The sequence below is a fragment of the Nycticebus coucang genome, chromosome 9, assembly GCF_027406575.1.
Source record: "Nycticebus coucang isolate mNycCou1 chromosome 9, mNycCou1.pri, whole genome shotgun sequence".
Classification (NCBI taxonomy): domain Eukaryota; kingdom Metazoa; phylum Chordata; class Mammalia; order Primates; family Lorisidae; genus Nycticebus; species Nycticebus coucang.
The window spans coordinates 79824357-79837910 of NC_069788.1; the positions used below are offsets into that span (position 1 = coordinate 79824357).

General features: G+C 35.8%; 1 protein-coding gene across 2 annotated transcripts in view; it reads right to left on the reverse strand.

Annotated features, from left to right (window-relative positions):
- Positions 1-13554, reverse strand: part of GLIPR1L1 (GLIPR1 like 1) — a 49553-nt gene that overhangs the window by 20587 nt on the left and 15412 nt on the right. For both annotated transcript variants that reach the window (XM_053602895.1, XM_053602894.1), the window contains exons 2-3: positions 8735-8980; positions 4562-4662 (exon numbers count right to left, since the gene is read on the reverse strand). In XM_053602895.1, the coding sequence (XP_053458870.1) occupies positions 4562-4662; positions 8735-8980 (347 nt within the window). The remainder of the gene's footprint in view (positions 1-4561; positions 4663-8734; positions 8981-13554) is intronic.

Here is a 13554-nt window from a genome sequence, read left to right on the forward strand (position 1 = left end):
CTTGGGTTAACATGAAAACTTTATCCTCTAGCTCTGAGGTTCTTTCTTCTCCATGGTCTAACCTATTTGTGATACTTTCTACTACCTCTTTACATTCCCTGATCATCTCCTGACTTTCCTTAAGTTCTCCCATATCTTTTCTATATTCTACATATCTCTCATCTGACTTTTAGTTCTGTCTTTCCATTTTCTCATCCATTCCTTTTATTGTCTTTATCATGCATATTTTAAATTCCCTGTCAAGTCTATTAATTCTTTATAGGTGGAATCTTCTGCAGTAACTGCCCCATGGTCCTTTGGGGGAGTTCCTCTGTTTTGGTTTTTCATGTTGCCCAAATTTTTTTTGTTGGTTCCTCCTCATGCATTGTTTCTTCTTGTTCACCTCCTTGTCCTCCATTTTACTTCTCATTGCCTCCTTTGTTTTAAACAGAAGTCCTTGCTCTTGATAACAGTATGTTGCAACGTGTTGCTGAGACACCAGATGGTGCAGTGTTTTTTTGGTTTTTTTTTTTTTGTTTGTTTGTTTTTTCTTTTTAGGCAACAGAGAACACAGTCTGCAACCTTTATGGTCCTTATTCCAAATGTACCTGCCTTCAGTGATTGCCTGATTGTTTCCTCAGCATTCAGACCCTGCCGGGTTTGGATCTTAAAGCTCACAAGAATCTTGGAGGGGCAGGTATCACAGTGCCCCCTGACTCCAGTTCCAATGGGGTGCAGGCGTCCCTCAGCCTGTCCCAAGAGTGGAGTTCTAATCCATGATGGTGGAATTAAGACAGCCATGCTTTAGGCTCATGCTAAGACTTTCTCACAACCTTCTCACAATGGCAGCCCCCTGGCCACTGAGACCACCAAACCTATGGCATGTCCACTCCAACCAGCATTCAAATCTGGCTCCTGTATACTGTTCAAGTCTGCCCACTCTTACAAGCTTGCCACTCGATGTACAGCTTTCCCCCACAACTGAAAACTCCAGAAAGGCTCCCTCTTGTTTGGGGCCTCTGTGGGAGGCTGGCCAATCCGAGCCAATCACAATCATTTGCCTAATTCATCAGATTTCCACCACTCTGGATTATGCGCTGTATCCAGGTCACCACCTTCTCACTGTGCACCCTGAGTTGACTCTGGATAAAGTCCTCATGTGAGGTATGGCTGGGTTCTCTCTTTTTCCCCAGTCACTCTAGGAGAGCTCACCTGAACAATCCTTCTGATCCACCATCTTGCTCTACCCTTGCTAAATTAATTCTTTCAACATTTCATCACTTCTCTCTTTCAGAATTTGTTTCTATGGCCTCAAGGGTTTCTGAATGCCCATGACAACAATGGAGTAGCAACATCAGGCCTCAGGATTAGAAGCACCTATAAAAATTTTTTCTCCAACCTTGCTGGAGGAAAAACAGATACAACATTCACATACACAATACATTGTGAATTTTGGCTGCAGTTATCTTTTCCTTTGGCCTCCTTAAATTCAGCTAAACTTAACTTTAACTGTGGTCATTCTTTCTTTCTTCTCTTTGGTATGCCAAGCCATCTCCCTGCTCTCTTTTGTTCTCTCTCATTCACCACATTCTTTTCTCTCTCATTCCCTCTTTCCTTCTAAAAGATAAAATAAACTTACACTTTATATCCTAATCTTGGTATACAGAAATTTTTTTTCACCCCTCCCAGAGCACCTACTGAGGTTTCCACCCTAAAAATTAGCCCTTGAAATTCATACTTTTGACAAGTCTAAGTCTTTGCATTTCTATATACATTTTCTGATCAGCTGATCAATTTCAACAATAAAAGGTCTCCTGGGATATTTATTGGGACTGTATTGAATCCACAGATCAATTCAGAAAAAATGATATCTTAACAATACTGAGTCTTCTAATTCATGACCAAGGTATATCTCTAAAACTATTTGTGTCTGTCAATTATGTCATGAATATTATGTAGTTTGCAGTGTACAGGTCTTTCTCCTCTTCTCACAGATTTATCCTTAGAGAATTTACATTTCTGAGGTTGTTACAAATGGCATTGTTATTTTAATTCAATTTCTGATTGTTAAAGTGAGTGAAAATGAGAGTCACACTTAATTGAGGTTTCTTAAGCCAAGATTTTAAAGACAATTCTGGAAAAAGCACAGCCCACAAAATACATGTTGAGGACTTGTTATCAAAAGGAAGTTTTAATACAAAAGACATCCAGTTGGGAAAATGGACAAAGCTGGCTAAAATCCAGCTCTCCAACTTTTTAAGAATGGACCATGTGCCTTGGGGCAGGTTGAGGGAGAAGGTGACACAGCTGTGAAGTCTGCCCAGGGGGCTTCAGAATTCAAATCCTTTGTCTTGCAGAAATCCACCATTTCTAGGAAATAACTCAAAAGGCCAAGTACTCACTTGAGGGAGAGGATTGTAAAAGACATACAGAGGTCACTGAGATTTGTTCATAGAGCCAACATGGTTACAGGCTTTTCACAGAGGAGGTTGAGAACTTCACATTTAAAGGTAAAAGAGAATGCACAGGAAAAAGGCAGGGGTGAGGGAGGTAAGCAGAGAAGTAACTGGTAGTATTCTGGTGAAGTTTTATTTGGTGCTCAGTAAATCGACATAGATAAGATTAATATTGCAAAAGTGGGGTAGAAGAAATAGTCAATGTTGTGATCTTCCCTGGGTGGATAGAAGAGTGACAATATTTCTTCCTAGGTTTGCATCTGTGCAGATAAACCTGTAATGGACATTTCAGAGTTTATTTAAGCTATAGCCCTAAGGTTACAATTGACATACACTCATTTTATAGGGACTGTATATCTTGAAGGGTTTTTATGGCACTCTTAGTTCCATTTCTTCAACTCAGAGCATTTATCAGCCTCTGCCTTCAAGATGTCATGGCCTGAAAAGTCTCTCCAGGTAGCAAGCTGGGACAGTTATAGAGCTAAACTTTTTTGTTTTCTATTTCTCAGAAACAGAAACAGCTCTTTCTTGTATGATAGCCAGTGTCTTGAAATCTGTTGCTTTATGTATTTTGTCTGTTTTCCTTTTGCTGTTATTTCAGGTTGTAAGGTATTTTAGTTCCCATTACTTAGCCAGGAGTGATGTAACAACATCCTCTTATACTTCCAAAAGACCCATAATAAATCTGCTGTGTAAATCTTTCAGATTTATCCCCAGATAATTTACATTTTTGATGCTGTTGAAGAGGATACCCAGGAAAAGTAAGGTCTAAGAGAACAGAGGTCTTCTGAAGGAGCTCCCATTGGATACACTTGCAAGGTCCTCCCCATGGTGACTCAGGCCTTAGGAATTTGTAGAAATTTAACTTCCTGGGACCTGGAAACCAATGCTTGCTTCCACTTCTGTAAAAGCCTGCAGTTCTGTAAAAGCCAGAGCCATTTTTTCTAGTTTGATTCATACTGACCAATGAGAAAGGTACCCATGGGCTGGAACTTTTTGACTGGGGATAAAAAGGAGAAGACTGAGCCAGTTAGGGAGTCCAGCCATTTTGAATTCTTCTGTGATATCTCTCCATTGGCTCAAATAAAGCCTTTCCTCTTTTAAACCCAGTGTTTGGGTGTTCTTTCTCTCCATTGGGCAACACCGTTAGAAATGATATTGTGAAGTTCTATTTGGTTCTTGGTAAATCTACATAATTTGTTTGGATTCCCATACCTGACATATTCAAAGCAACATGGGGCTTTATTGCTTTTGCATCAAATTTTGGTCCTTAAGCCCCTGTTAATTATTTTTCTCTTTTCCTTTCAAATTCAGTGATTAGTCTCCTTAGGAGAAAAGATGGTAATACCTGTATGTCAGCAGTTCTGAATTTCCTCTGGAATTTATAAAATTTGTACTCTGCCGCAAACTTTAAGGCTATTCATTTGTCATCCTTTTTTGCTTCTGAGAGACAACGGAAGAAAATACAGAGAGAGACCAATGCATTTCTATCTCTGCAGAGTAATTTTTGGTATATCTCAGCTCCTTTTCGCCAGTTCTGTATATTTAGTATCTTTCTTTTCATCTTCAGTACAATTTTATTTTCGAATTTTTGTTAAAGAGTTGGGTTATTGTTTTTATGTTCTTTCTTATACAGATCCTCAGGGATTACAGATCTAGAATTCCATTTTTGGAGTCCTCCATTACGCTATGTCATATTTGTAATTATCAGAAAGGCAAATAAAAGTTTTATTGTTCTTTTCTTGAAATATTGTTCTTTCATCATCACTCTCAATCACATTTTCATTACCCTTATTAAATTAAATTACAGAAGCATCTTCCAACTTTTTTGTGTTCCAGTATTTAGACATTATTGTGGCAATGCATATTATGTTATCTCTTTTTTTACTTCCAACCCCTATCTTTTTCACTCTCAAGTTTAAATATCTTCAGTTATAGGACTTCTTTATGTAAGGTAATATTCTATTACTGTCTTCTATTTTTAACTATTTCATTATTTAGCATTGTAGAAGGAGATTTTACTTGCCAAAAAAAAAAAGGCAATCTTAAAAATCTCTAGTTTAAGATTCTGTTTTGAAACAACTTTGAACATTAAATTCAATTTAAAATATTTTAAAACAACTTACGCAGGTCCATAGTTGCATACAAACATTGTACTTGTAGGATGTCCAAGGTTAGGACAAGATGCAGCTGCACAACCAACTTTATCTGATTTGGCCCAAACTACCTATAAGAAAAGCAATTTTAAAATAAAAATACACATAACCATTCTATGTAAACAATGGATGTGGGAATAGGTGTAATCTTTGTTATGCTATCAAAAAAAATATTGTACAGCATTATTTGTTGGTGATTCTTTTCTAATCATTATTATTTAGTTTAAAATGATTATTTTGTGAAGGCTACCTTTATGAGGGCTACTTAACTAGTTTTTCCTCACTGATGATTCTCATAAATCAAAAGGATAATTGAAAACATGGGCAAATCATAATTTCCTCTAGATGATTTATGAAATACGATGGCTATCCAGAAAGTACCCAGCCATTGTCTGTTCTCATTGTGTTAGCACTGGCTGGATACTTTCTGGACATCCCTCATATATTTAAATTTACTCCTCAAGTATTTCATGCAAACAACATTATAATCCACCTATAATGAAAACAATAGCTCCGTTTCATTTTTCTCAGAAAAATTTTACATAATTTAAAATTATATTTTTAATTTTGTGGTTTTAACCATATTCTTACTTTTGTCAAGTCATAAGAGACAAATAAGGATTAAAAAATATATTGATTAATTTTTTAAAATGTCTGCCAAGAAAATGCTGAGTCCTTATTTTTATTTATTTGCCAAGAATAGCAATTATTCAAAAAGAAGACACCTATGGAAACTAGCCATGAAAGGGAGATAAAAAGGTAAGGGACATTCCTAGTCCTTTGTGACAATGAAAGAATAAAACTTTTCTTCATATTCCAAATGAATAAAGAGGAAAATGCTGACTTATTTCACCTGAAAAATAATTCAATGAAATTTAACACAGAATAGATCTTGACACAGAACTAAATTTTCTAAACTCATTTATTTTACAGCTCTGTTAGCAAAACGTATTAACCTATTTCATAAATGATGTATTAGTCGCTTTTTACCAGGGTGTTGATATAGCCAGAGTCAATAGTTTTACAAAAGTAAATTTTAATAGTTCTTTGATTGCTTAAGATACAACAAAGCACAGAAAACTAAGAATTAAGATATGAGCTTTGCTTCTAATCATATGTGGCTTTGCAGAGTGACAGATCAATTTTGAGCTAGTTTAACCATTTAATAAAATGAGATTAAGCTGGACTTTAAAAAGATTCCTTTCCTTTTGAATATTAAAAAAAAATCTAAGAACTATACCACTGTCAAGTTTATATATGTTCAAGAAATCATGTTTAACCCCACTATGACATTCTATTTGCTTGATGTAACAAAATTGAGATCTTTTTTGGCCTTGAGAATGGTAAAAATAAATATTGACTGTATATAGTTCTAAAATGTACAGCTGGGTGGTGCCTGTGGCTGAAAGGAGTAGGGCACTGGCCCCATATGCCGGAGGTGGTAGGTTCAAACCCAGCCCCGGCCAAAAACTGCAAATAAAATGTACAGCTTTTATTAAAGGAACTAGATGTAACATTAATGCAAACATTGACTGTAACTCTAAAACAAATATCAGTGTGTGGTAAATGCAAGAAAATTTTACCTTGTTTTGTTTAAAACATCAAGCAAGATATATTTGTTGAACAAATAAGAAGAATGCACCCATTCCTAATTACTTAAGTTTATGTGTAAGTTAGTCAGTGAAGAGTAAGCTCCCATTTTTGATGCAGCAATGTTAAGGGAGAAGGGACACTTGGGAACAGGTTCCTTTTTCCTCACAACAAAAGAGAAGATAAAGGTGTAGAACTCAGCCTTCATGCCATAGTATTGTAGCTATGGCAGATATTGTATTCTGCTTGTTATCAGGACATCTGACTCTTGATTCATTCTCTGTTACTATTTCCAGAAACAGCCAAAGCATATTTTTTACCCACAATATCTATCTTGATGCCCAGGAGGGTAACCAGACTTAAAGCATCCTATTGTAGAAAAAAGATTGAACAGGAGAGGAATAGGGAAGCTTCTATTCTTTGTTCACTGAACCTCTGATAAAAATGACTTGCTTTAAGACACTATATAGTAATTCAGCTTGTACAAACGGGTAAGTTTGGAGGAGAAAGTGAGCTCTTTCATTGCTTAAACAGGCCTTCCTAGAAGCTCTGTACCATGTCTACAATTAAATCTTGGTTAAAAAGTGAATTCCGCTTTTCACCAAAAAGGAGTAGCAGGGACACATTGACATTTCTATCTGAAACAAACTGGGAAAATTATAATGGTTTTCAAGTTACTGGCCATTAAGCAACAAAGATCAGGCCTCTGAGAATTGGGGATGGGGGGATAAAGCTTTCTAATTGTTGCAGTGCATTGGTCTGAGAGAGTTTCCAGATTATGGCTCAGGGGGTGAAAACTAGAAGCTTGAAGAAACCAAAGGATCTGAAATGAGAGTCTGAGGAGACCAAGAAAGAAGGATTTGGGGGGCAAAGTACTGAAAAGGTGAGAATTCTACAATGGCACAAATGTAGAGATCTGTAGAGGGTTTCATCACAATGGGGTACCCACAGCTCAGTGGTGTAGACATCTGTAGAGGGTTCTCATCACTTATTCAAAAAAGTACTAATCAGAACATCCATGTGAAGAAACTACTCTGCCTGGAAAAGAACCACCAATGAGACTTAGCCAAAGCCAAGAATAGGAACTGCTCCAACTATCCAAATTGGAAAACCCCCTAATTCTCAGGGCATTGAGTAGAGAATGCAGAAAAAACTTGCCTCAGTAGTGAGTGATAATTAGTTAGACTAAACACTGCTTTCATTTTCCCAACATATTTTAAAAGTAGGAACCAAAAGGATCAAGACAATTTCAAGTATTTTAACTCTGCCCCCAGAAGACAAATAAAGGACATTTGTAAGTATACAAATAAATCTAGCACCCGACAAGACAACATTTACAATGTTGGGAATATAATAAAACTTACCCAACACGGTAAGAACATTTGATTAATAATGAAGAGAAAAATCAATCGATTGAAACTAACACAGATGCTAAAATTAGCAGAAAAAACATTAAAATAATTATTATAACTATGTTCAATATGCTTGAAAGGCTGGATGAAAGATCAAACATACTGGATATATACATTGAAAATATTAAAAAAAACACAAATTTTTTTTAATATTGAAAATATTAAAAAAACACAAATTTCTCATGATGAAAACTTTTTTTTTTTTAAATTCATAGCTTTAAATCATAGCTAGAGCCATATGGCATCATAGCTTACAGCAACCTAAAACTCTTGGGCTGAAGCCATTCTCTTGCCTCAGCTTTGTAGCTGGGACTACAGGCGCCCGCCACAAAGCTTGGCTATTGTTGTTGTTGTTGTTGTTGTTGTTGTTGTTGTTTAGCAGGCCTGGTGGGGTTTAAACCTACTAGCCCCAGTGCATGTGGCCAGCACCCTAACCACGGAGCTACGGGTGCCCCATTGTGATGAAACTTTAAAGGTCTAAGATTGAAAATAAACTAAATAGGATTAATAGTAAACATTACAGAAGAAAATATTGGTGAACTTAAAAATATAGTCATAAAACTATCTGAAATTAAATAGAGAAAATTTCAAGAAAAAAGAGACAAGACCATCCATCAACTGCGAGACAACTTTAAGTGGCCGCCTGCGTGAGTAACTAACTGGACTCTGGGATGAGAGACAAGAGAGTAAGATGATGAAGTGTTTCAAGAAACAATGGCCAACACTTTTCTAAATTTGATTTAACTATGGATTCACAGCTTTAAGAAGTCTAGTGAATAACAGCAAAGAAATACGAAAAAAACTATCATAATTATTATAAAATTGGTCAATATCTATGATAAAAGATAAAATTTAAAAGCAGCCAAAGAAAAAGGACACACTACACACGAAGGAATAAATAAGTGGGTTGCAGCAGGTTTCTTGTTGGAAATAATGTGAGTAAAGTGAGGATTGAGTAAACGTTTTTGCAGTACAGAGAAAACAAACTCACTATGCAAAATTCTTTTCCCAATAAAAAAATCATCCAAATGAAAGTGAGTTTTCTAGCAACTCTAAAGAAACTCATAATATACTAAAACATTTGTCCTGCAATTGAAATGTGCACAAATAAGAATTAAACTATAAGATGTCAAATATTTACCTGTGTATAATGGCCACAAACTTCGGAACATGATAGGTTATTAAAGTCATAAAATTTATATTCATCATACCAAGCAGTGACGGCATACTTTGGTGAAAATGAATTTAATCCACCTGACCAAATATTTTCTCCAACATATTCAAAAGCGGCATAGCATTCATATGCTTTATCTAAACAGGTGTTATGTTTAAATGTGCACTTGTTTGCCCATGCTCTAGACATCTTCGCTAAACCTGCATCCCAACTCTGAAAAAAAAAATATAATTTAGTTATACATATTTGTTTGTATTAAAATTATTCTAATAATCATAATCAATTAAATTTTCTTGGTATTTTTTGTGTTCATTTTTTAGTTCTGCTTCAGAAACAATATGGTTCATCATTGTATTTCCAGTAACTAGCATATGCTCTGGTGCATTAGAGATGCTCAACAAATAAATCATACTGTAATTAAAATATGTTAAGGCCATTAATGTCATAATTTAAAGTCTAGTAAATCAGAGGGTCATGAAAATTTATCATAAGAATGAATACTCATGATAATTAAAAAGGAAAAATAGCCGGGCACGGTGGCTCACCCTGTAATCCCAGCACTTGGGAGGCCCAGGCAGGTAGATCGCCTGAGCTCATGGATTCCAGCCCAACCTGAGCCAGAGCAAGACACAGTCTCTAAAACTAGCTGGGCATTGTGGGGGTGCCTGTGGTCCCCGCTACTGTGGAGGCTGAGGCAAGAGAATCACTTGAACTCAAGAGTTTGAGGTTACTGTGAGCTGTGACGCTACAGCACTCTACCAAGGGCAACATAGTGAGACTCTGTCTCAAAAATAAATAAATAGGCTCGACACCCATAGCACAGTGGTTAGGGCGCCAGCCACATACATCAAGGCTGGGGGGTTTGAACCTGGCCCCGGGCCAGCTAAACAACAATGACAACTGTGACAAAAAATAGCCAGGCATTGTGGCAGGTACCTGTAGTCCCACTACTTGGGAAGCGAGCTAAGAGAATCGCTTAAGCCCAAGAGTTGGAGGTGGCTGTGAGCTGTGATGCCATGGCATTCTACCAAGGGCAATAAAATGAGATTCTGTTTCTAAAAAACAAACAAACAAGTAAGTAAGTAAAATAAAAAGGAAAATTACTAGGAATAGAAAGAATTTCTTTAATTTGACTAAATAAATCTACAAAAAATACAACTCTATGTGAAAATTCAGGCAATGAAAATCTCTGCAAGATTGCAACTAAAAAAAGACGTCTGCCCTCATTATTTCTGTATGCCAGTGTACAAAAGATTAGGTGTATCATAAAATATAAGAACTATTAACACATTTGACAAATATATAAAATGTACAAGGATTAGAATTATTCATTATTAACAGATGGCATAAATGGGCACATTAAAATTCAAATGAATACATAAACAAAAGAGTCAGAAATGAGTGAAATTATCCTAAGTTACCAAATACAAGGAAAATATACTAAAATCAATTGTATTTCCACATATACTTACAAATGAATAGCTTCAAAAATAGCAAATGTGCAAATAAATCTAATAAATGATGTACAAGATGTCTACACTGAAAACTATGAAACATCACTGAAAGAAATTTTTAAAGACTTCAACAAATGGTGAGATATAAAACGTTCATGGATCAGAAGATTCAACACTGCAAAGAATGTTAATCTTGAAACTTATTTCTAACAAGAATCCAAGTAGCATTTTTGGTGAAAATTGTTTATAAAATTTATTATTTAATAGATAAAATTTAATAAAATTTATTATTTATTATATAAATTTATAAAATTTATATAGAATTACATAGGACCAAGTATAGTTAAGATAATTTTCTAAAAGTGAAATTGGAAACTTTCTTTACCATATATCAAAATTTATTACAAAGCTACATTACATATCGTGATAGTAACACAAGGATAAACAAATTGCTCTTCTGGACAGAATGGAGTCCAGAAGAGTCCAGAAACAATTTATGACAAAAGTGACAGTCTCAATGTTGTTTTGCTTTGTTTTGTTTTGTTTTGTCTGAGACAGTCTCACTCAGTTGCTCTGGGGTTGAATGCTATGGCATCATAGCTCACAGCAACCTCAAGCTCTTGGGCTCCAGTGATTCTCTTGCCTCAGCCTCCTGAGTAGCTGGTGCCTCCTGCAACGCCAGGCTATTTTATAGAGACAGAGTCTCAGCAATTGCTCAGGCTGTTCTTGAACTCCTGAGCTCACGCAATCCCATCCACCTGCCTCAGCCTCCCGGTGTGCTGATATTACAGGCGTGAGCCACCGCACCTGGCCTCGATGTAGTTGTTATTGCCAAGATTATTTTTAAAAATCTTTTTATTTTGAATTAATCATAAATTCACAAGAAGTTACAAAAATAATATATGGAGATCTTACGTAGACTTCATCTAGTTTCCTCCATAGTAAAGTCTTCTGTAACTATAATATAATATCAAAATAAAGAAATTGACATGGGTCCAATTCACACACCTTTTTAAGATTTCAACAGTTTTGCATGCATTCCTTTGTTTGTATGTAGTTATTACCCAATTTTGTCACATGTACAAATTGAAGTAATCACCTACATGATCAAGATATAGGATTGGTCCATCATCACAATATCGTTCATGCTAACCCTTTAAAGTCACACTCACAAACACACCCTACCATATCACCAATCCTTGGCATCACTAATGTATTCTCCATTTCTATAATTTTGTCATTCCAAGAATGTTATATAAATAGAATGCTACAGGATTGGGTTATATAAATAGGTTATATAAATAGAATCCTATTTTAAGATCTGACTTTTATTTACTGAGCATAATGCTTGAGATCCATCCACATTGCTCCATGTATTCAGAGTTTGATAGTTTTCCCTTCCCCTTCCCTTCCTCTCTCCTTCCCCTTCCCCTCCCCTTCCCTTCCCTTCCCTTCCTTTGTTTGCCCTGGGTAGAGTGCCATCTCAGCAATCTCAAGCTCTGGGGCTCAAGTGATTGGCTTCCCTCAGCTTCCCTAGTAACTGGGACTACAGGGGTTCACCACAACATCCAGCTAGTTTTTCTAATTTTAGTAGAGATGGGAGTCTCGTTCTTGCTCAGGCTGTTCTTGAACTCCTGAGCTCAGGCGATCCACCTGCCTCAGTCTCCCAGAGTGTTAGGATTACAGGTGTGAGCTACGGTGCCTGGTCAATTTATTCCTTTTTATTCCTGGGTAGTGTTCCATAGTATGGATGTACCACACTTGTTTAACTTTCACCTCTTGATGGGAATTTGGATGCTCACAAATTTGGACCATCATAAATAAAGCTGTGAATAGTTTTTTGTGCATTAAGGTTTTCTTTTTCTAGGAAAAAAAGGAAAAGGAAAAAGTGCCCAGGAGTATAGTTGCTAGGTCATATGGTAAGCGCATATTTAGTTTTTTTAAAGAAACTGCCAAACTATTTTCTGGAGTGACTGTACAGTTTTGCATTCCCACCACAAAAGTATGACAGATTCATTTTCTTTACATCCTCACTATTGTCACTATATTTTATTTTGGCTTTTCTAACTGGCCTGTAGTGATGTATCATTGCAGTTTTAATTTGCATTTTCCACTACCCAACAAGGAGCAATTCACAATACTTGGTATCTGGTAACAAATTATCTACACGCAAAGATGAAAGGGGATATGCTGAAAATGAGGAGAAAACTCCATCATGGAACCTGAACCAGAACTGACACAGTTTGTTTTTCCATCAATATTCTTGACTTTTTCCCTGGCATGCATTATGTTACCTGGTATTTTGATCCTTTTGAGTCTTGCTCTTAAGATTTATAGGCAGAATGAGAGCAATGCTTATTTTAGGGATAATTCTCTCTCACTACTAAGGCAGATCCTTCTGAATATTCTACAAAATTCCTAAGATTATAAGGTAACTGTGAATACATTAGGTAATGGACCCTCTGCATTCCTTGGCCTTGGGTAGGTTCCTCACATACATGTGCTGATTATTACTTTGCTCTACCAGAAGTAGACAAAACAACACTAAGAAAATAATGATAACAATAATAATAAAATGAAAAGAACATTAATGAGCTGTGTGACAATTTTACATGGCATAATATACATATAATTTGAATCCTTAATCTCTGAATATACAACAGTCAAAATTTTTGTAATTTAGTAAAATCTGCAGATCTAAGAAGCTCAAGAAACCCAGGAAACATGAACAACACTACACCAAGTCACATCATAATCAAATTGCTCAAAACCACAGATAAAGAGAGATTTTTAATAGCAGATGAGGAACAAATACATATTGTTTACATGATAACAAGGAAACCAACATACTTTGCATTATAAACAATGTGTAAGTAGATAGAAGAGAGTGAAGCAACATCTTTAAAGTTCTGAAGGACCTAGGAAATCAGCCTAGAAATCTACACCCAATGATAATATCTATCAAATCAGCCCAGAAATCTACACCCAATGATAATATCTATCAAATCAGCCTAGAAATCTATACCAAAGGATAATATCTATCAAAAATTAAGGAAAATTGGACCTTTACAGACATAAAAAGCTGACAGAATTCCTTACCAATAGACATACAGTATAAGCAATGTTAAAGAAAATCTTTCATTTTTCATAAAAAAAGACATCAGATGGAAATATGGATTTCCACAGAGAAATGAAGAACATTAAAAAACTAAGGAAGTATAAGTGGGAAAACAATAATGCAAGCAAAAACCAAAACCAAATCCCGATTCTTTAAGACTAACAAAGTTGCTAAATCTCTATCCTCACTGATGAGAAATGGGGAGATAAGACACA